General features: G+C 37.4%; 1 protein-coding gene across 1 annotated transcript in view; it reads right to left on the bottom strand.

Annotated features, from left to right (window-relative positions):
• Positions 1-23,397, bottom strand: part of LOC129519856 (phospholipid-transporting ATPase ABCA3-like) — a 202,114-nt gene that overhangs the window by 60,916 nt on the left and 117,801 nt on the right. Inside the window, 6 exon segments of the mRNA XM_055340688.1 lie at positions 1,346-1,510; positions 5,404-5,623; positions 6,792-6,996; positions 7,138-7,392; positions 14,640-14,926; positions 15,678-15,849. Of these exon segments, the coding sequence (XP_055196663.1) occupies positions 1,346-1,510; positions 5,404-5,623; positions 6,792-6,996; positions 7,138-7,392; positions 14,640-14,926; positions 15,678-15,849 (1,304 nt within the window).

Genomic DNA, 23,397 nt, shown 5'->3' with positions numbered 1-23,397 from the left:
CCAAGAATGGATGTTGTACTTTGTTAAATGCTTTTTCTGCATCTAGTGAAATGATCATATGATTCTTATCCTTTCTTTTATTAATATGGTGTATCATGTTGATTGATTTGCAAATATTGAACCACCCCTGCAACCCAGGAATAAATCCCATTTGATTGTGGTGAATGATTTCCCCCCCAAGTTTTTCTTTAAATTTAAATTCAGTTAACATACAGTGCAATTGCACCACTAGTTATTTCCACAAAGGATACAAAAATACTGATTCAAAGGGATACATGTACCTGATGTACTTATACATGCAACTAATTCTGTTTATATGAAATATCCAGAAATATCAAACCTATAGAAGCAGTGGATGTCTGGGCTGGATGTGGTAATGAAGATTAAGCTGCCAACAGACCTAATGGATATTTTTTAGATGATGGAAATATTCTAACATTTATTTGTGGTAATGGTTGTACAGCTTTATAGGATTCCTAAACATTATAAATAAAATAAATTAATTAAAACTAGTGACCGTGGTATGTAGATAATAACTGAACAGAGCCATTTTTAAAAAGGAGAGAGAGGAATTTATAGTGAAAATATGATGCAAAGCTAAAATGTGATATAGTTTTTCTTTTTTTTTGATATAGTTTTTCTTATTCAGAGATTGCAAAAAATATAATCCATTTGCTATTTCCAGATTAAGAGCTATATTTCAACCTGTACTGAATTAGGGAAATATGACTTAATTTTCTTTCTGTGGCAACATATAAATTATTTTGTTCCAGAATGAATTACACACACACACACACACACACACACATTCAGAGTAAATATGCTTGTTATTTCTCTATTTAAAAAATCAATTTGAAATATGAAATATGGAAGATTTAATAGAATGCCTTTATTTTTTTCCAATTTTGATCTGGCTGTGAATTTACCTTTCTTTACCTGTGTTACACTTAAAGCTTAGTGGCCCAGGGAACTAACTTAATATTCAGTTTAAATAAGGACTTCATTTTCCTCATTTATAAAACTGAGATAATAATAGCTAACTTTTAGGGTGTTGTGAAGGCTTAAAATTATGTACATAAAGTTTTTTCACATAGTATGATATACCAAGATCTGGTGGTGGTGACTTCATGAAATTTATCTTAGATTTTATTATGATGCTTCCCTCCCCGCTCCCCCACCTCCCAGTCTGTGAAAATAACTTTGGTACAGAAACATATTCAAAACAGCAAGCCTGACTATCTTCATTGGAGGAAGAACGGGTTTATCTTTCAGAATATAATGTTAAATGTGAACACCTGAAAGGAATAGGTTGTTTTTAAGGACCTAAGGAGCCTGAGATACTCACATGTCTTACTGCAGTTCACATATATCTTTGGAAATTGTCTGGTACACAGCTTTTTCATCTCATAGTCATTAAAGAATTTGCTGATACTCATTGCAAAGTTGTAGCTAGGAAGCATCACTAATACACTATCTATGAGGGTTCTGATGTAGTGAGGAAAATCAAGGTCTATGATGAAAAAGATGATAGATTAACTTTAATTATCAGAAAATAATGAACTTCCTATAACAACAGACTTCCCCAAGATGACTAAACATTCATCTGGTAAACCAGAGAATTATCGATCTAACAGATTATCCTTGAGAAAATATAGTTATTAAGTCACTAAACTCATTCCTCAATAGCTCATGGCATGTATTTGTCAATTACAGAGTTCAAGAGGAGAGTTTTCCAAACTGCTTCCCTAGGATCTGATTCCTTCCCTTTGTATGTGTGGGTCTGCTATTAAATCCCCCACATCTTGGCTCTAGGTCTTTCTACTCTTCTCTGTTCCCCATATGGGCTACAAAATGGAAAATTATGGGATTCTGAATTTCACTTTATTGTTGGCCTCTGCGTTCTTTTTTATTTTTAAATATTTTATTTATTTGATACAGAGAGAGACTGAGAGCATAAGCAGGAAGAGTGGCAGGCAGAGGGAGAGGGAGAAGCAGGCAGGGAGCAGGGAGCCCCATGAGGGGCTCAATCTCAGGACCCTGGAATCATGACCTGAGCTGAAGGCAGACACTTACCCAACTGAGCCACTCAGGTGCCCCAGCCTCTGCATTCTGAAATTTCTTGCTAGATCAATGAGGTATTTGAAAAGTTTAAGCAACTTTTAATCGCCAATATTTATAGAAGCATAATCAACAATGGCCAAATTATGGAAAGAGCTCAAATGTCCATCGGCTGATGAAAGGATAAAGATGTGAGATACACACACACCCATATACACAATGGAATATTATCCACCATAAAAAAGAACGAAATCTTGACATTTGCAACAACATGGATGGAGCCACAGTGTATTATGCTAAGTGAAATAAGTCAGAGAAAGACAAATACCATATGATTTTACTCGTGTGAAATTTAAAAAATGAAACAGATGAACATATGGGGAGAAAATATGAACATAGAGTGAGAAAAGAGGCAACCCATAAACAGACTCTTAACTATAGAGAACAAACTGAGGGTTGCTGGAAGGGAGGTGGGGGAGATGGGCTAAATGGGTGATGAGTATTAAGGACGGCACTTGTTGTGATGAGCACTGTATGTATGTGAGTGCTGATGTAAGTGATAAATCACTAAATTCTACACCTGAAATAAACAAATAGAAATGCTTGCAAAAAACCCCCAACAATTTAAAATCCAATGTATATTATTGTTTTACATGGAAGGTCAATTCACAATTTTCATTCCTTCATCTCTCTGAACATGGAAATCTACACTGAATTTCTCATTGCCAAATCCAATAGCCTCTGTGTCACATTTCTTCTATTTGTCCCTTCAAATTAACACTCCACCTTTCTCCATTACATTTTCTGTCTTGGGAAGATTATCTGTATAAATGTAATCAGGGATTTCTTTGCTCCCTGACTTCTGGTTGATCAAGACCCATGGGAAATTCTGTCTAGGGAAGAGGGATGTTTTACTAATATGGTCACTTTGTGAAAATTTACCAAGCTGTGCATTTATAGTCTCTGCACTTTATGCAAGTTATACTTCAATAAAAGGTAAAAATAAATACTCTTGAAGAGCTCTGTGTTGATTGTCTTCTGTAGGGTGAAGATGCTGCTAAGGTATGTTGCAATGGAATTTGGCTCCTTGGTGTCAGTGGGAACAATGGGATCCTAGAATGGAGAAGCCAGGTGGCAGAACTTACCTATTAGAAACAAGGTAGGAAATAATCAACAAGGACAGAATGGTAATCAGAGTTATTTTTTTCAACTATAGGAATGGAATTGATTTTCTAAACTCAGTATCTCTTGCAGACAAATTTTATTTTACTTTAAAAATATTTTTTTTTATTATTAGAGAGAGAGAGAGAGAGAAAGCACGAGTGTCAGCATGAGTAGAGAGAGGGGCAGAGGGACAAGCAGACTCTCCGCTGAGCTGGGGGCCTGACTTGGGGGTCCATCCCAGGACCCTGGGATCATGACCTGAGTGGAAGGCAAGACATTTAACTGATTGAGCCACCCAGGGGCCCCAACAAATTTTATTTTAATCCAAGAACTAAACCAACAGGTTCATGAAACCACACTCCAAGAGAAGAGTCTTCATAATTAGATCTGGAATTCAGAAAACTCATAGTATCTGGGTTTTAGATAAAAGCAAAATCAAGGTTGCTGCTTCAGTGTGCCCCTAGTGGCAGGAAATACGGATTCTTCTAGTTTAAGGCCATACACTATGGTCAGACAATAAAGTCTCAGAAATGAATATAATAGTGAAGATTAACATTACTACTTAACTATTATTTTCTGTTAGGAGAATCTGAGGAAGTTATAGTCTGGCTGCTTATAGGGAAAAGGATTCACTGAGAGAGAAGGGACAGAGAGCCTGCTCTGAGAAGTGACCTTCAGTTCCACCTGGGGTCAGGGAAAATAAATGGACGTTAGTGCAAGAGTCCAATGGTTTAAGTTACTAGGAGAGGAAAATTTTAGGAAATAAATACATGCAAGACTGAATGGGTAACATGATCAATTAATAGGGAGACCATGGTAGAATCTGTGGGTAGTATAAAACTGATTGATAATAGTATCATTATTGCAGGGAATGCGCATGAATGCGTAACTCCGACTTCACTTTTTGCCTATTATTCAGGGGCTCAAACCTTTCCCCCATGGCATAATACTACTTTTTGCAGGGGTGGGCAAAAGAATAAAAAAGTTATTTCTAGTTCACACACTAAATTTCATTTTGTGGAAGGCCAAGGCATAAAGTTAGGGAGAGTCTGGAAGCCTCTTTTGGTGGGATTCTGCAACTTGAGGCAGGTTGAATACAATTCAAAATTCATGTTTACAAGAAGTTAAAAAGGAATGTTCTAAAAACAAATAAATAGGGGCACCTGGGTGGCTCAGTGGGTAAACCTCTCCTTTTGGCTTAGGTCACGATCGAGTCCCGAGTCCCGAATCAGGGCTCCCCATAGGGAGCCTGCTTCTCCCTCTGCCTATGTCTCTGCCTCTCTCTTTGCGTCTCTCATGAATAAATAAAATCTTCTTAAAAAGTATTAAAACAAACAAATCTTATCTGCGATAATCAATCACCAGCAGAGTCTGCCTCTCTTTAAATTTCATAATCAGGGATCCCTGGGTGGCTGAGCGGTTTAGTGCCTGCCTTTGGCCCAGGGCGCGATCCTGGAGACCCAGGATCGAATCCCACGTCGGGCTCCTGGTGCATGGAGCCTGCGTCTCCCTTTGCCTATGTCTCTGCCTCTCTCTCTCTCTCTGTGTGACTATCATAAATAAATAAAAAAAATTAAAAAAAACTTTTTAAAAAATAAATTTCATAATCAGAGAAGAAAGATGGGATCCTGCTAAAACCAGGCCTGAAAGGAATAAACTGGTTTAATGATGATTACATTTATTGCATATTGTATTTCCTTCTGAAGAAAATTCTAATTAGGAAGTTCAAGATTATGTGCTTCATTAAATTAGGGAAGAGTCATACAGAAGACTTTCCACTCTCCAGTCTTCCCATCTTGCTCCAAAGTGCTAAAGATGGGTAAAAACTGAAGAGCCATGTCTTGAGGTGGAGATGGGGGATCTTTCAAAGGAAATCAATGATCGCGTACTTATAATCTCTTATTCTTCTAACTCTTTCTTTCATGAGGCTAGAGTGATACTGAGTCCAGAACCTTTAAAGGGCTTAAATTCTTTCTCTTTCTTCCTTTCTCTTCCCCATTTCCTCTCTCCCTCCTTCTCTCATTCAAACTCTTTCTCACATACTCATTTGATAAAAAGCACAGGTTTTCAGATTATTATGAAGTAAATGCTTAGCGATGAATATTTTTATCCTCAAGCTCTTTCATCCTCATTTATCTAACATATTTCCTAGAGAAAGGGAAAATTGTGTGAAGTTCTTACCATAGTGGTGTCTTATGATGTAAATGCTGATACTGAAAATAGTTGAAAAGTAGTTAAAGAGGGTGAGCTTGATGTAGGCAGCAGTACTACTAGAAAACAGGAAGCTTCCAAGATACATGAGAGGTACAGCAGACCAACCATACAGCATAAGGATCATCATTGTATCCAGAAAGTTGTAATTTGCAACAAATGCATCCATTCTGCAGTATGTGAACACTCCCTGAGACACAGAGTGCAGAGGTTAAGTGCAGGGTGAAGGACCTTGTGCAATAAGAAGTCAAGCCAGAAAACTTATAAAATAGCCAGCCCTGCCTTCATTAAAGCACAGAACTATTCATTACTTCAATCACTTCACCCATTAAAAATAAAGGCCTTAGTTTATCAACCTGAAGTAAACTACTTCTTCCCCAGTACCTCTTGTACAGAAAGGAACTTTATCTGTTTTGTTTTTTAAGATTTTCTTCATTTATTTGAGAGAGAGAGAGAGGGCACACACAAGTGAGTGTGTGTGGGGTGTGGAGAGGCAGAGAGAGAGGGGGAAGTGGGCTCCCCACTGAGCAGGGAGTCCAAGGTGAGGCTCTATTCCAGGACCTAGGGAACATGACCTGAGTTGAAGGCAGATGCTTAACTGACTGAGCTATGCAGGCACCCCAGAACTTTATCTCTTTTATCCATGTGCTTACCCCTAGAAACTATATAGCTTTACCTCTCCTTCTCCCTCAAATATGCATCTAAAACAAAAGAAGTTGCAAAGTTCACTAATGAGAAAAATAATTACATTAAAAGATGTTATAATCCTTGCTTGCTCTTTATACCACATCCTCAATGTCTAAAATTGGGTGTCCAAGTAAAAACTACATCTGTTTTGCTGACCCAGCAAGCTTGGATTTGCGGTATGAAAGTGGTGGAATGGGAGTGGGGTGGTGGTGCTGGTGGTGAATAGTAACAGGAAGTTTCACTTAAGCCACAATTATAAACTGTGTGATGCTGTCCAATTTCCAACCAGAGGATTCAGCATTGGGAATTAGTGCACAATTGCTTATCTATATGAGTAGAAGGGACATAGTGGGGAATAAAAATAAGGGACAAGTGACAAGTAATAGCCCTTATTTCTTTAGAGTAGTTTCTGGACCATGCATAATGCTGAGCAATCACATGGGAAGACAATTCAACAGAGACTTTTCAATGAAATATGTTCTCCCCAAATGAAAAAATATGAGGGAGAACATTTCTATAATGAGGTTTCCACAATATATTCTCTGGCATAATAAGCCAAAGTAGTTTCAAATTTCTTTACAAGTTTTATTTTGGGACACAAATCGTTGAATAGGAATTTCCTGTGGGTGACATTGTACAATAAACCTTCATGCAACATCAGTAACACTCACCAGTAGTAAGCAGCAGAAAATGGAGAAGTAGATGAGATCCCACAGAAAAGCAGAGAGCCAGTAAGTAAGTACAGAGACCCCACTCACAAATTGGATGTGCTTTCCCCTAGTTGTTCTCTCAGTCACTGTCTGAAGGCAAAAGGTACCAATCAAAACAGCCAGGCTGAAAGCCAAGCATATTACTATTTGTAATCCATTTGTAGGCCTACAGAGGATGAAATAAATGATGAAAGAAATTATGACATATAAGTAGAAAATGATTTTAGTAGCTATTTTCAAGTATATATGGTCAGCTAGCAAGGGAAATATTAAGGCTCAATTCTAGTAAAAGGAAAGTCATACATACATTATGTGAGAGCCATGAAGAGGGAGAGGTTGAGGCTTGTTGGCAACTTTAATGGAAGCATTGGGGCCAGAAAGTGACATAAAAAGAACGTTGTCTAACACTGCCAATGATGTTGCAGCTGAATGGTATGCCTTATTATTGAATAAAACAGTAAGTATTGTTTTGTTTTCCTCAACCTCAATGGAAAGTGCAGTAATGGAGAAGTCACAAAACTCTTTGTTTTCCATTAGATATTTTGTTACTTTACCTAAAATAAAGAAAGAAATTGGTCAGTGGGTCAACATGTAATAAATAACCTACTACTTAAGTTGGAGAGGAAAAACAAAAATATTTTTCCTTGTATCTTTTCCCTTTCCAGCCTCCCACAATGGTTATTTCAAATCTTTGTTTCTCCTCAAGAATTCCACTCCATCACTAATCCCTATAATAATCTCACATATAGTCTATAACTTGAAAAAAACAGTAAGTTACTAAGAATTTCTTGCTTTACTCTTGCCTAAAACAAGCATGGCTTATTCTTTTTTCAAAGTTATTTTGGTTATTCTAGGTAATTTGCATTTTAATACACATTTTAAAATTGGTTTGCCATTTCTCCAAAGTCTTTTGATAAGAATTGCATTGAATCTATAGGATCACTTTAGAGAGAACTGCTATCCTAATAATATTCAGTCTGATTTTTTAAAAAAAGTTTTTGTGTATTTATTTGGGAGCGAGAGAAAGAGAATGAGTGGGGGTGGGTGGGCAGAGGGAAAAGTAGGCTCTCGGCTGAGCAGGGAGCCCAACATGGGGCTCAATCCCAGAATCCTGGGATCATGACCTGAGCCAAAGGCAGATGCTTAACCAACTGAGCCACCTAGGCATGAAGGCCACCGTCTTCTTTTCAATGCTACTATGAGTCGCAGTAATTTGTGTTTTCCTCCTATAGGATTGTGTTCATTTCACCTAAGTTGGATTTATAAAATTCCAGTTTGGAAAGCTCTGCCTTTTTATTGGGAGTGTTTACTCCATTTATATTTAATGTAATTATTGATTTGCTAGGACTTATATTGTCATTTTGCTATTTATTTTTAAAAAGATTTATTTACTTATTAAAGAGAGAGAGAGAGAGAGAGAGAACACAGAGGCAGAGGGAGAGGGTGAGGCAGACTCCTCACTGAGCAGGGAGCCCAATGTGGGGCTTGGTCCCAGGACCCTGGGATTATGACCTGAGCTGAAGGCAGATGCTCGACTGACTGAGCCACCCATGCACCCTTGCTATTTATTTTCTATGTCTTAACTCCTTTTTTGTTCCAATCTCTACAACTGCCATTTTATGTTAAATGTATTTTGTATTATACCAATGAAATTCCTTTCTTGTTTTACTGTTTTTTGATTTATTCATTTTTATTTTAATTTATTTTTTCATTTGTTTTTATTTAAATTCAATTTGCCAACATATAGTATAATACCCAGTGCTCATCCCATCAAGTGCCCTCCTCAATGCCCGTCACCCAGTTACCCCAACCCCCTGCCCACCTCCCCTTCTGCAACCCTTTGTTTCCCAGAGTTAGGGGTCTCTCCTCTCCCTCTCTAATTTTTCCCACTCAGTTCCCCTCCTTTCCCTTATAATCAATACCTTTCACTACTTACTGTTTTTTTAAAGTTTATTTTCTCAGTGGTTGCTCTGGGGAATTACAATTTAATTAGTTCAGGTAAACGCCAACATACTTCCGATAGTGTACAGAAATTTTGTTCCAACATAGTTCCCTTCCCTCCTCCCCCCTTCGTGCTATTATCATAGTAAAAATTACACTTTTGTATAAGTCCATTAACACAGTTTCATAACTATTCTTTTATGCAATTGTCTTTTTAAATTTTTTTTATTTTTATAAATTTATTTTTTATTGGTGTTCAATTTGCCAACATATAGAATAACACCCAGTGCTCATCCTGTCAAGTGCCCACCTCAGTGCCCATCACCCAGTCACACCCACCCCCCGCCCACCTCCCCTTCAACCACCCCTAGTTCGTTTCCTAGAGTTAGGAGTCTTTCATGTTCTGTCTCCCTTTCTGATATTGTCTTTTTAAATGTGTTAGACAAAAAGAGTTAATATATATGTCTATACTTCTTTCATATTTACCTATGTAATTATCTTTCCCAATGCTCATATTTCTTTGTATGGATTGAAGTTACTAGTGTCCTTTTTTTATTTTTTATTTTTACTAGTGTCCTTTTATTTCAGTCTGAAGAAGTCTCTTTAGTATTTATTAATGGTGGATTTTTTTTTTTGCCAAATTTGAGAAGTTTTAGCCATTATTTCTTCATTTTCCCCCTTTTATCATTCTCCTCACCTTCTGGTACTCCCATTATTTATATATTGGCATGCTTGCTATTATTCCATGTTTATCAGAATTTGTCCCCCCCCCCATTTTTCTTCTTTCTGTTCCACAGACTAGATAATCTCTACAAATCCACCTTCAATATAGCTGACTCATTTTTCTGACAATTCAAATCTGTTGCTGAACTCCTCTGGTGAACTTTTAATTTCAGTCATGCTTTTCTTTTCCTACTTTTAAAAAAATTTTAAACATTTTTAGTTGTAACTCCAATTAGTTAACATACAGTGTAATATTAGCTTCAAACGTACAATATAGTAACTCAACACTTCCATATGCTACCCAGTACTCATCATGGTATATGAACTCCTTAATTGCCATCACCTATTTAGCCGATCCCCCATACTCCACCCCTATGGTAACCATCAGTTTGTTCTCTATGATTAAGAGTCTGTTTCTTCTTGATTTCTCTTCTATTTTTCCCCCTTTCCTTGTTTGTTTTGTTTCTTAAATTCCAAACATGAGTGAAATCATATGGTATTTTGTCTTTTATTTCTTTTCATTGTCTGACTGCTGTGGCTAGGACTTCCAGTACTTTGTCTTCCCCATGTGAGCTCTGTGCTGTGAGGGCCTTGTTCTCTGCCCTCTCTGCTCTTGCAGCTCCCTCCTAATTGCAGGCAGCCTCCTGCTGCCTTTCTGATCTTCCTAACCCTTCAGCTGCAATTTCTCTATATTTAGTTAGTTGTAGTTTGTTCTGCCAGTCTTTGGATCACTCTCTGGTTTGTTGACTCGGATGTGGACAATAGAGTAACAACTTTGATATCTGAACTCTCCTCCCCATCCCTTGCTTGCTGTTACTGAAAATGTGGATGGAGTCCTCCTACTCCGCCATCTTCCTTCCACCTTTTTTCCCATTCTCAGTTATGCTTTTCAACTACAAAATCCCTGTTTTTTAAAAAAATTAGTTTCTTTATCAATATTCTTTTTGTGGAGACATAGTTACTATACTTTTAATACTTTAAACATATATTTCCTTTAGTATTTTGAAAATATTTGTAATAGCTGATTTAAAGTCTTTGTCTACAAAGATACACTCAAAATGGATGAAAGATCTAAATGTGAGGTAAGATTCCATCAAAATCCTAGAGAACACAGGCAACACCCTTTTTGAACTCAGCCACAGTAACTTCTTGCAAAATACATCCACTAAGGCAAAAGAAACAAAAGCAAAAATGAACTATTGGGACTTCATCAAGGTAAGATGCTTTTGCACAGCAAAGGATACAGTCAACAAAACTAAAAGACAAGCTACAGAATGGGAGAAGATATTTGCAAATGACGTATCAGATAAAGGGCTAGTTTCCAAGATCTATAAAGACCTTCTTAAACTCAACACCAAAGAAACAAACAATCCAATCATGAAATGGGCAAAAGACATGAAGAGAAATCTCACAGAGGAAGACATAGACATGGCCAACATGCACATGAGAAAATGCTCTGCATCACTTGCCATCAGGGAAATACAAATCAAAACCACAATGAGATACCACCTCACACCAGTGAGAATGGGGAACATTAACAAGGCCGGAAACCACAAATGTGGAGAGGATGCAGAGAAAAGGGAACTCTCTTACACTGTTGGTGGGAATGTGAACTGGTGCAGCCACTCTGGAAAACTGTGTGGAGGTTCCTCAAAGAGTTAAAAATAGACCTGCCCTACGACCCAGCAATTGCACTGTTGGGGATTTACCACAAAGATTCAGATGTAATGAAACGCCGGGACACCTGCACCCCGATGTTTCTAGCAGCAATGTCCACAATAGCCAAACTGTGGAAGGAGCCTCGGTGTCCATCGAAAGATGAATGGATAAAGAAGATGTGGTTTATGTATACAATGGAATATTACTCAGCCATTAGAAATGACAAATACCCACCATTTGCTTCAATGTGGATGGAACTGGAAGGTATTATGCTGAGTGAAGTAAGTCAATCGGAGAAGGACAAACAGTGTATGTTCTCATTCATCTGGGGAATATAAATAATAGTGAAAGGGAATATAAGGGAAGGGAGAAGAAATGTGTGGAATATCAGAAAGGGAGACAGAACATAAAGACTCCTAACTCTGGGAAACGAACTAGGGGTGATGGAAGGGGAGGAGGGGAGGGGTGGGGGTGAATGGGTGACGGGCACTGAGGGGGGCACATGATGGGATGAGCACTGGGTGTTATTCCATATGTTGGTAAATTGAACACCAATAAAAAAATAAATTTATTATTAAAAAAAATAAAGTCTTTGTCTATTAAGTTCAACATCTGGCCTCCCTCAAGGATATCTACTGGCTTCATCCTTCCCCCACAATGTTTGGGCCATAGGGTTGTTTCTGTATTAGTTTTCTGGGATTTCCATAAGAAAGTACCACAGAATGGGTAGCTTAAATAACAGAAATTTATCTGCCCATAATTCTAGAGGCAAGAAATGCAAGTCAAGCTTGTCAGCAGGGTTTGCTTCTTCTGAAGGCCTTTTCTCTTTGGTTTGCAGATGGCTGTCTTCTCATTGTATCTTCACATGGTCTTTCCTCTGAGTATGAATGTGTCCTAATCTTTTCTTGCAAGGATACCAGTCATATTGGATTAGGGGTGACCCTAATGACCTAAATAAGTTTTATACTTAATTACTTCTTTAAAGAAGTTATATCCCACCCAGGGACACCTGGGTGGCTCAGTGGTTAAGCATCTGCCTTCTGCTCAAGGTAGATCCTGGGGTGCCAGGATCGAGTCTTACATCAGGCCTCCTGTTGGGAGCCTGCTTTTCCCCCTGCCTATGTCTCTTACTCTTTCTGTGTCTCTCATAAATAATAAATAAATAAGTAAGTAAGTAAGTAAATAAAATAAATAAATAAATAAATAAATAAATAAATAAATAAATAAATACCTTTAAAAATTATATCCAAATATAGTCACGTTCTGAGGTACTGGGGGTACGACTTCATTAATGAATTTTGAAGGGATACAATTCAGCCCATATTTCCTTTCTCTGTTACTATTATTGTGGAAACTGAACATTTAAGATAAATAATGTAACAACTTTGATATCTGAACTCACCTCCTCATCCCTTGCTTGCTGTTACTGCCTTTTAATTTTTTTTAACTTGTTGCTGTTCATTTGGTAGTGACTTATATGGATTAATTCCGTAGATTCGGTATCTACATGTGCAGCCACTTATTTCTCTGAAAGGCTTAAAAAATTTTGGCTTTCATTTTTAAAACTGGTTCCTAGGATTCACCCCTGGGTCAGCATAATTTAGTAATTGGCTAAAAGATTTAAGTGCCTAGAACCAGTAAATCTTCCATTCTTTGCCAAAGGGATCTGTGTATGAAGGTACACCCTTCAAATTTAAGGAAGTTTACCAGTCAGCCTCAACTTTTACTTCTTGCTTGGCAGGGTCTCAACATTAACTAGAGGTTTCTGACTGGAGTCTTTTTTCCTAGGTCATTTATGGTCATGCACACCACCATTCTGAAATTTATTCAGAACTTTTCAAAGTTCACTTTGGTTATCTAGCTCTCCAGGTATTCCTTTAAAATTAATTTTTGCCCCGTTCTTGTTTGGCTCAACTGAAATCACAGTCTTAGCCAACTGTGATGATGATGTTACCAGTAGATTGCTGCTGTATTTATTAATGCCCTGGGGGATAGGTTTTTTTTTTTTTTCTCCAAAAAGCTGAGCCCTGTGCACATCCAATAGGAACAATCCCCCGGGAATGGAATTTTTCAGAGACCTGCTATTTTAAATTATTGACAGTGCACTAGGGATGGGGGTTTTAATATAGCTCTATATAGATCAGTTTTTTTTTCAATTAATTTTAAGGCTTTTCATGGCTACCATTTCACTGAGCTGAGGAAGGAAAGTGATAGAAATAGTTCTAAGTTAAAATGCCACAGACTTTACTGTTTTTATAGAGGTTTGGTAGGGTTTTTTTTTTAAGATTTTATTTATTAATTAATGAGAGAGACACACACACAGAGAGAGAGGCAGAAACACAGGCAGAGGGAGAAGCAGGCGCCACGCAGGAAGCCTCACGCAGGACTCGATTCCGGGTCTCCAGGATCAGACCCTGCGCTGAAGGCAGCACTAAACCGCTGAGCCGCCCGGGCTGCCCAGGTTTTTTTTTTTTTTTTTTGGAAATAGAATCCTTTTAGTTTGTTCTGTACTTTTGGTTAACTTCCTGTGTTCTTTTTTTTTTTTTAAACTTCCAGTGTTCTTAATTGGCTGATTTATTAAATTGTTTTCCAAGTATTTTTGTTGCTTTTGTGAGAGAAGGAGTTCATTCCATCATACCAAAAAATTCGAATTTTCCTTTCACTAGGTTTTGGGGGTAATTTGCTACAAAGGAATAGATAATAACCTACATAAAAGGGTTGCTTTTATCATTAGGAAAGATAATGCAGAGATAGTATTTAGTATGTTTTTTTTTTTTTTACCAAAGGTAGGCAATGAACAAATTAAATTATTTATACTACCTTCTAAAAATTAGTTTTGAGGAGCCAATCTATTAAGTCTTCTGCCATCTATTTTTAAAAGATGAACATAGTAGACTGAAGGGCAAACTTCAGATCTTGGAATCAACATTTCCCCTTGAGAGCTTAGAGAAATATTTCTGTATCTTGATCAGAATAAAAATTCTATGCTAATTTCACAGCGATACAGTATTTTGGCTCTTTAACTCATCCTCTGAAAGGTTATGCAATTAGCTAAAAGACAATCTATCTCCAAATGCCTCCATTAATTGTTAACTTTTGTGGCCAGTTGTATTGAAGTATCCTTTCCCCCTCATTACCCTCCCACCCCCCAATTTAAATGCCTCTAAAATACTGGTAATTAGTAGGAAAGGAAAGAAATAGGTGACTAAATAGCATAGTTAAATTCCTTCTTTGTAAATAATATGAATGGGTCTTCATATAGCAGCAGTCTCTCTTTTTTTTTTCCTATGGGTCTTACCTGGCACTTCCCAAAGTTCTTGATTCTTTTTTTTTTAAATTTATTTATTTATGATAGTCACACACAGAGAGAGAGAGAGGCAGAAGCAGGCTCCATGCACTGGGAGCCCGACGTGGGATTCGATCCCGGGTCTCCAGGATCGCGCCCTCGGCCAAAGGCAGGCGCCAAACCGCTGCGCCACCCAGGGATCCCAAAGTTCTTGATTCTTACGTTTTAGAAAAATCTTAAGATTATTTATGAGATTCAAAGCCAAATCAGAATTCCCTGAAATTGAGTAAGGCACAATTGTTCGACCATATTGACTCAAGTCCAGTTCTCTGGTGGGTAGGTCATAATGGAACTGTACAGTTAATAAGAGATACGTAGTGAATACCAAAATTACTGATATCTGTAGCAACATCAACTTCCAATTGCGCCAAGTGAATAGTGCTCTCTTTATAAACATGGAATGAAATTGCTGACAGTAAAGTGGAAACTAAAAAGAGGAGAGAAACATAGGAGAAGCATTATGGTGGGTGGTGACCCAAGTAGGAAATTCATAGTGAAATCCATTAATATAAATGCTCCAAATTTTTATCACACAGATATACACATATATACAAATATATCCTTAAGCCCAAGAAAATAAGATGGCATAAAATTTTATTTGTGCAAGGTATTAAAGGAAATGATTAATATGTAGTTTCTGATCTAACTACATTGAAAATCTTATCAAGACTATTTTATTCATCAATATACTTACAGTCCTTCTGATCAGAAAAACAAAATTATATTAATTTATTTTATTTAACATTAAACCATAGTCTATTTGTCAATTTTAGAGGAAAATATCCCCATAAAATTTGTATATAACTATTATGCTTTGCTAAGTTTTGATATACAAACTTTGGTTCATCATGAGAAAATGCCCCTAACCTGGTCAGTGAATATCTTCTGATTATAACAGTCATAACTTTTGGGTCTTGTCTTGGAACTGAACAAAGGAGAAATTTATAAGAAAATAAATGAGAACTTTTCAAAGTGATTCTGGGAATTAACAATAGTGAAATTAGCAGCTATGACCTTTATCCAGAACCCATTTCTCCTGCTTCAGGAGATTAATGGGATTGTAACACACATTTGTTCATATCTGTCTGGGTCTTCTATGTCTAAACTCCAAACACCTTTAAGTTCAAATATTAAACAAAATTTACATATTGTACCCAAACCAAACATACTTTGCTCACCCCAGTATTAACTTTAATGTTAGCCATTTCATTCAATCTAGAATAAACAGATGTCTCATGATATCTGGGCATATTCATATTCCACTTCATATCTTGTCCCATTTTTTGGTCCTTCAAGAAAGGGAAGTGGGTAGCCTGAATATCCATTTGGGAATCTGCCAGGTTATTGACCCTACAAACACACATAAACAACAAAAAGCACAAAACATTTCATTTTGAGTATAGCCTCAATCTGTTTTATTTAGGGAAAGTCACACAAGGTTCCAAATTTGGAAGAATCCTTGATCTTTCTCATTGGTTATAAGGTATACTGTATAGAGGCAGCACGATAACAGTGGGTCTCAGTAAAACAGAGGGCTGCTGAAAATCCATCGAAAGTTTATACTACTCTGAGACAATATGAGAAAAGCAATTTCAATACACTGTATGTTTCATAAACTGAACTTATTTAAAACTTACCTCTAAATCAAAGATAATAACTATCCATTGGGGGCTAAAATGTTCTTTGTTTTGTGAAATGATGGGGAAATTTATAGAGTTTTGTTTTGTTTTGTTTGTTTTTTTTAGATATACTGCCTCTTTCTAAAACTGGCTCCATGTGTGTAGATACTTGAAAGAGATGAAGAGATATATATGAGTAATTATAATTTAAGGAGAAAAATTATAAGAAGAAAAATGGAAGAAACAATGTATCACAGTATATTGAGAGGAAAGATTAATTATTGGTCAAAGTGGTAAAACCCATAGTAGAAAATATATGATTTAAAAGGTGTATTTTTTCTAAATCACAGGATTATCAAAATATTTTCAATACTCTTCTCGTTAGCATTTGTATGAAAAAGAACATTAATAAATTCTGAACTATGACAATCAAAAGCAATGAGTAGATTGATACGACTTCTGCACCTTAAAAATACATTAAATACATATTTAAAAATCTACTTTAAGATATTCTTGCAGCATGTTTATTGTTTGATGCTAAAAGTTTGAGGACTATTATGATTTTTTTAAAATAATAAATTTATTTTTTATTGGTGTTCAATTTGCCAACATACAGAATAACACCCAGTGCTCATCCCATCAAGTGCCCCCCTCAGTGCCCAGCACCCATTCACCCCCATCCCCCACCCTCCTCCCCTTCCACCACCCCTTGTTCATTTCCCAGAGTCAGGAGTCTTCATGTTCTGTCTCCCTTTCTGATATTTCCTACCCATTTCTTCTCCCTTCCCTTATATTCCCTTTCACTATTTTTTTCATACTCCCCAAATGAGTGAGACCATATAATGTTTGTCCTTCTCTGATTGACTTATTTCACTCAGCATAAGAAGTATTAGGGTAACAGCAGACCTCTCCACAGAGACCTGGCAGGCCAGAAAGGGCTGGCAGGATATATTCAGGGTCCTAAATGAGAAAAACATGCAACCAAGAATACTTTATCCAGCAAGACTCTCATTCAGAATGGAAGGAGAGATAAAGAGCTTCCAAGACAGGCAGGAACTGAAAGAATATGTGACCTTCAAACCAGCTCTGCAAGAAATTTTAAGGGGGACTCTCAAAATTCCCCTTTGCTTTTAAAATATAATGATTAAATATTTTTCTCTTTCATTTTTCTTAAGTTTTTTGTCTTCATATTTTATTTAATGGTAATAAATTTCTATTAGGAAAACACTGGAGAATATAAATAAGTGCAAATAAGTGCAAAGGCAAAATATCTAGTACCTAGAGATAGCACTGATATTTTTCAAATACCTTTATAAAAGGCACAAACATAATACATTCTCTTAAAAATGGCAAATGGGGATGCCAGGGTGGCTCAGCAGTTAAGCATCTGCCTTTGGCTCAGGTTGTGATCCCAGGGTCCTGGGATCAAGTCCCACATCAGGCTCCTCACAAGAAGCCTGCCTCTCCCTCTGCCTATGTCTCTGCGTCTCTCTCTGTGTCTCTCATGAATAAATAAATAAAATCTTTAAAAAGGTGGCAAATGGATTATATTTAGTCCATTTATTTTCTTTTTATCTTATTTTCCAGCTTTTTTGAAATATAACTGACAAATAAAAATTATATGTTTAAGGTATAGAACATGGTGTTTTGATATATGCATATGTATAATTGTAAAATGATTACCATAATCAAGCAAATTAATGTATCTACTGCACATGCTTTTTTTGGTGATAAGAACATCTGAGATTTATTCTCTCATCAAATTTCAAATTTGCAATATATTATTAAATATAGTCATCATGCAGTACTTGTGGAAACCAAGAAGTCTCCCAAACTGACTCATAACTGAAAGTTTGTATCCTTTGATAAACATTTCCTACTTTCTCCACCTCTTTGCACCTAATAACCACCATTCTATTCTTTATTACTGTGAATTCAACTTTTTTAATAATAAATTTATTTTTTATTGGTGTTAAATTTGCCAACATACAGAATAACACCCAGTGCTCATCCCGTCAAGTGCCCCCCTCAGTGCCCGCCACCCAGTCACCCCACAGAGAAGTAAAATCATGCAGTATTTATCTTTCTCTGTCTGGCTTATTTCACTTAGCATAATGTCCTCCAGAGATCCCAGAAATAAACATACACTTATATGATCAACTAACCTACAATAAAAGAGGCAAGAATATACAATATTTTGTCTTTTCAGAATTGTTGGGAAGACTGGACAGCCATATACAAAAGAATGCCACTGGATCACTTTCTTATGCCATACACAAAAATAAACAAAATGGATAAAAAACCTAAATGTGAGACCTGAAACCATAAAATTCCTAAAATAAAAGAGGCAGTCATCCCTTGGACTTATGTCTTAGCAACATATTTGTGGATATATTTTCTGAGTCCAAGAAAAAGAAAGCAAAAATAAATTATTGGGACTAAACTAAAATAAAAAACTTCTGCACAGCAAAGGAAGCCATCAACACAAGTAAATGGCAATTTAGTGAATGGGAGAAGATATTTGCAAATGACATATCTAACAAGTGTTTAGTATTGAAAATACATAAAGAACTTATGTAACTCAATATGCATATACATATGCACACACACAAAATCGGATTAAAAAATAAATAGATTTGAGGGGAGGTGGGAGGGGTCATGGGGTAACTGGGTGATGAGCATTAAGGAATGCACATGATGTGATGAGCACTGAGTGTTATATGCAACTGATAAATTATTGAATACTACATTTGTGATTAATGATGTACTATATGTTGGCTAATTGAGTTTAAAAATAGATAGATAGATAAACAGATGGCCTGAATAGAGATTGTTTCAAAGAGCACATACAGATGGCCAACAGACACATGCAAAGATGCTCAACATCATTTATCATCAGGGAATTGCAAATCAAAATCATAAAGAGATGTCACCTCACACCTGTCAGAATGGCTAAAATAAAAAAGACAAGAAACAATAAGAATTGGTGAGAGTGTAGAGGAAAGGAACCCTTGTGCACTGTTTGGTGGGAAGCTAGTGCAGCCACTGTGGAAAACCATATAGAGGTTTCTCAAAAAGTAAAAATAGAACTACCATATGATCCAGAAATTCCACTTTTTTGCAAAGAAAAAAAAACACCAATTTGAAAAGATATATGCACCCCTATGCTTATTGTAGCATTATTTACAAAAACCAATATAAAAGTAACACAAGTGTTCACTGATAGTGCATAAATAAGATATGACACACACACACACACACACACACACACACACACTATAATATTACCCAAAATAAAAGGGTGAGATCTTGCATTTGCAATAACATGGATGGATCTAGAGAGTAAAATGCTAAGTAAAATAATCAGACAGAGAAAGATAAATACCACATGATTTCACTTATTTGGGGGATCTAAAAAACAAAACAAATGAACAAATAAGCAAAACACCCCAGCCTCTTAAATGCAGAGAACAAAATAGTGGTTGCCAGAGGGAAGGTAGGTGTGAGGATGGGTGAAATAAATGAAGGGGATTAAGAGGACAAAGTTACAGTGATAAAATAAATATGTCATAGAGATGAAAAGTTCAGCATAAGGAATATAGTCAATAACATTGTAATAACATTGTAATAACATTGTATGGTGATAGATGAGGGCTACACTTATTGTGGTAAGCACTGAGTAATATACAGAATATTTGAATTACTATGTTGTACACCTGAAACTAACATAACATTGTATGTCAGTTATACCAAAATAATAAATTTTTAAAAAGGCATTATCAACAGAGTAAAAATGCAACAGAGACAAAATATTTGCATATCATGTTTCTGAGAAGGAATTAATATCAAGAATATATAGAAATATTATAAAACACAACAATGATAAAGAAATGACCTGATTTAAAACATGGGCAAAGGAGGGATCCCTGGGTGGCGCAGCAGTTTGGCGCCTGCCTTTGGCCCAGGGCACGATCCTGGAGACCCGGGATCGAATCCCACGTCGGGCTACCGGTGCATGGAGCCTGCTTCTCCCTCTGCCTGTGACTCTGCCTCTGTGTCTCTCTCTGTGTGACTATCATGAGTAATTAAATAAAATCTTTAAAAAAAATAAAATAAAACATGGGCAAAGGAGAGAGGGGTCAGGAAGATGGAAGAGTAGGATGATCTTAAAGCTCATCTCATTTTATGGACACACCAACGTAACAGCTACATCTGTGCAACTAACCATGGAAACAACTTGAAGATGGGCAGAAGAGACCTTCCACAGTTAATCATAGACAGGAGGCCACATTGAAAAGTGTAGGAGGTGTGGAAACACTGTTGGGAAGCAAACCTCTGGAGAGACTAACTAAAAACAGGAGGGATACGAGAAGCACAGAGAAGTTAGAGGATCAGATTCTACACCAGGGATCTCAGGCCCTGGGGATCCACATGGTGAAGATGAGTCCCTATAAAATCTGGCTTTGAAAACCAGTAGGGTTTAACTTCAGGAGCTTTGAAAATTGGTGGGGCTTAATGCCAGGTAATTTACCTCTGGCAGAATAGGAGGGAAAATGGATACTGAGTCTTTAACCTTAAAGAGCCGGGATTTTAAATAACAGCCTGGGACACAGCAAAGAAGCAGCAGATTGAAAAGCGCCCAGAGTATAGATGAAAAAGAGTTATTTGCTGATCTCAGAACATGCCATGGAAGTGGGAGGAATCTTCAGGAGATTTCTTCAAGAAAAAATTCTTTTTTTAATAAATTAATTTTTTATTGGTGTTCAATTTACCAACATACAGAATAACACCCAGTGCTCATCCTGTCAAGTGTCCCCCTCAGTGCCCGTCACCCATTCACCCCCACCCCCCACCCTCCTCCCCTTCCACCACCCCTAGTTCATTTCCCAGAGTTAGGAGTCTTTATGTTCTGTCTCCCTTTCTGATATTTCCCACACATTAAGAAAAAATTCTTGGTGAACAACATTTTTCTTCCCCTCTGCAGCCTACATACCTAGACAATTGTGGGAACCAGGCTAATGGTTCATTTTAAAAAGACTTTATTTATTTACTTATGAGAGACATAGAGAAAGAGAGGCAGAGATACAGGCAGAAAGAGAAGTAGGCTCCATGCAGGGAGCCTGATGTGGGACTCGATCCCGGGTCCCCAGGATCCCACCCTGGGCTGAAGGCGGTGCTAAACCACTGAGCCACCGGGGCTGCTCCTAACACTCTTCATCTATCTTGGTAGTACACACATCCCATTTCAGCATTTCTTGTGGATGTGCCCTGTCCAACCCACTCACCTCAGCAGATGTCCCTCCAAAGAGCATTTCCTGCCTCACCACTTTCTACAAGAAACCCCAACATGTAACAGCACCACCCTAAAGAAAGGGAGAAGATAACCCCATACACCAGCATGTCTCAAGTTCCAGTAGCAGAGCTATTTAGCTGGCCATGCAGGAAGAAAAACCTACCATGTGGTTTGTCTGCAGTTGTGGCAGGAAGACTAATTACAGATGTCTAGTCTGACTTCCAGCTCACCCACGAATGGAAGCCTTTGTTGGTCATACAGGAAGAAATATTACATTTAGTGTGCTCAAAACCGTGACAGAGAAGCTAACTGTGGACAAGTAGCCTGACTGCTAACCCAGCCCACCTAAGAAACTACTGCAGCCTCAGACAGGTCCCTCAATAGCATAGAGACCAAACTCTGCCCAGTGTGCAAACAGCAAGTGAAGCAGGTCATTTCAACTGAGTGGACTGAAAGCAAAGGTGGCTTAGCCATAGCAGTAGGGCACATTTGGCCTACATAGGAGACCTGTGAAGTACCTGGTTCTAGAGACCAGGAAGCATTGAACTACAGGGCACCACAGGGCCTTTTCTATACAAAGCTGCTTCTTTTTTTTTAAGATTTAAAAAAACTTATTTATTTGACAGAGAGAGAGAGAGGGAGAGAGAGAGAGAGAGAGAGAGAGAGAGAGAGAGAGAGAGAGAGAGAGAAGGAGGAGTGACAGGCAGAGGGAGAAAGAGAAACAGGCTCCCTACTGAGCAGGGAGCCCAATGTGAATCTTGATCCCAGGACCACTGGGATCATGACTTAAGCCAAAGGCAGACACTTAACCAGCTAAGCCACTTAGGGGTCCACACAAGGCCACTTCTTTCAAAAGTAGATATAGCTGATCTCCCTAATGCATAGAAACAAGTACAGAGAGTTAAACAAAATGAGAAGATAGAGGAATATATTCCAAATGAAAGAATGAGATGAAATCACAGCAAAGGACTAAATAAAACTGAGATATGCAATATGCCTGGATAAAGAATTCAAAGTAATAGTTATAAAAAATACTCACTGGACTTGAGAAAAGAGTTGATGAACTTAGGGAGAAATTCAACAAAGAGGGTTGCTTGGGTGGTTCAGCAGTTGAGCATCTGCCTTTGGCTCAGGGCGTGATCCTGGAGTCTGGGGATTGAGTCCCACATCAGGGTCCCTGTGAGGAGCCTGCTTCTCCCTCTGTTTGTGTCTCTGCCTCTCCCTCTGTGTCTCTCATGAATAACTAAATAAAATCTTAAAAAAGAAATGCAACAAAGAGACTTATGTGTGAAAAAGAAAAGATGAAGAATTCCATAACTGAAATAAAATATACACTAGCGAGAATCGACAGCAGGTTAGAGGATGCAAGAAGAGTGAATCAGTGAGATGGAAGATAGGGTCTTGGAGAGGAGTCAAGCAAACAGCAAAAAAGAAAAAGATAGAATAAAAATTAGAATAAGTTAAGGGGATTCTGGTGACATCATCAAGGATAATAACAATCATATCATAAGGATTCCAAAAGAAAAAGAGAGAAAGGGGGAAGAAAACTTATTTGAAGAAACAATAGCTAAAAACTTCCCTAAGGAAGAGAGGAAACAGCTGGATCCAGGAGGTTCAGAGATCCCCTAACAAGACTAACCCAAGCAGGTCTACATGAAGACACACAATAATTACAATGGTAAAAAGTAATGATAAAGAGAGAATTTTAAAAGTAGCAAGAAAAATTAAAAGTTATGGCCAAGAGATACCCCATAAGGGTATTGGCTGATTTTCAGCAGAAACTTTCAGGCCAGAAGAGAGTTGGTATGATATATTCAAAGTGCTATAAGGAAGAAAACCTGCAACCAAGAATACTTTACTTGGCAAGGTTATCATTCAGAAAAGGAGAGATAAAAAGTATCCTAGATAAACAAAAGTTAAAAGTGTTCATCACCACTAAATAAGACAAGAAATGTTAAAGGGAATTCCTTGAGTGGAAAGAAAAAG

Source organism: Nyctereutes procyonoides, unplaced genomic scaffold (assembly GCF_905146905.1).
Source record: "Nyctereutes procyonoides isolate TBG_1078 unplaced genomic scaffold, NYPRO_anot_genome, whole genome shotgun sequence".
Taxonomy (NCBI): domain Eukaryota; kingdom Metazoa; phylum Chordata; class Mammalia; order Carnivora; family Canidae; genus Nyctereutes; species Nyctereutes procyonoides.
This window is presented reverse-complemented; position numbering and strand designations above follow the sequence as displayed.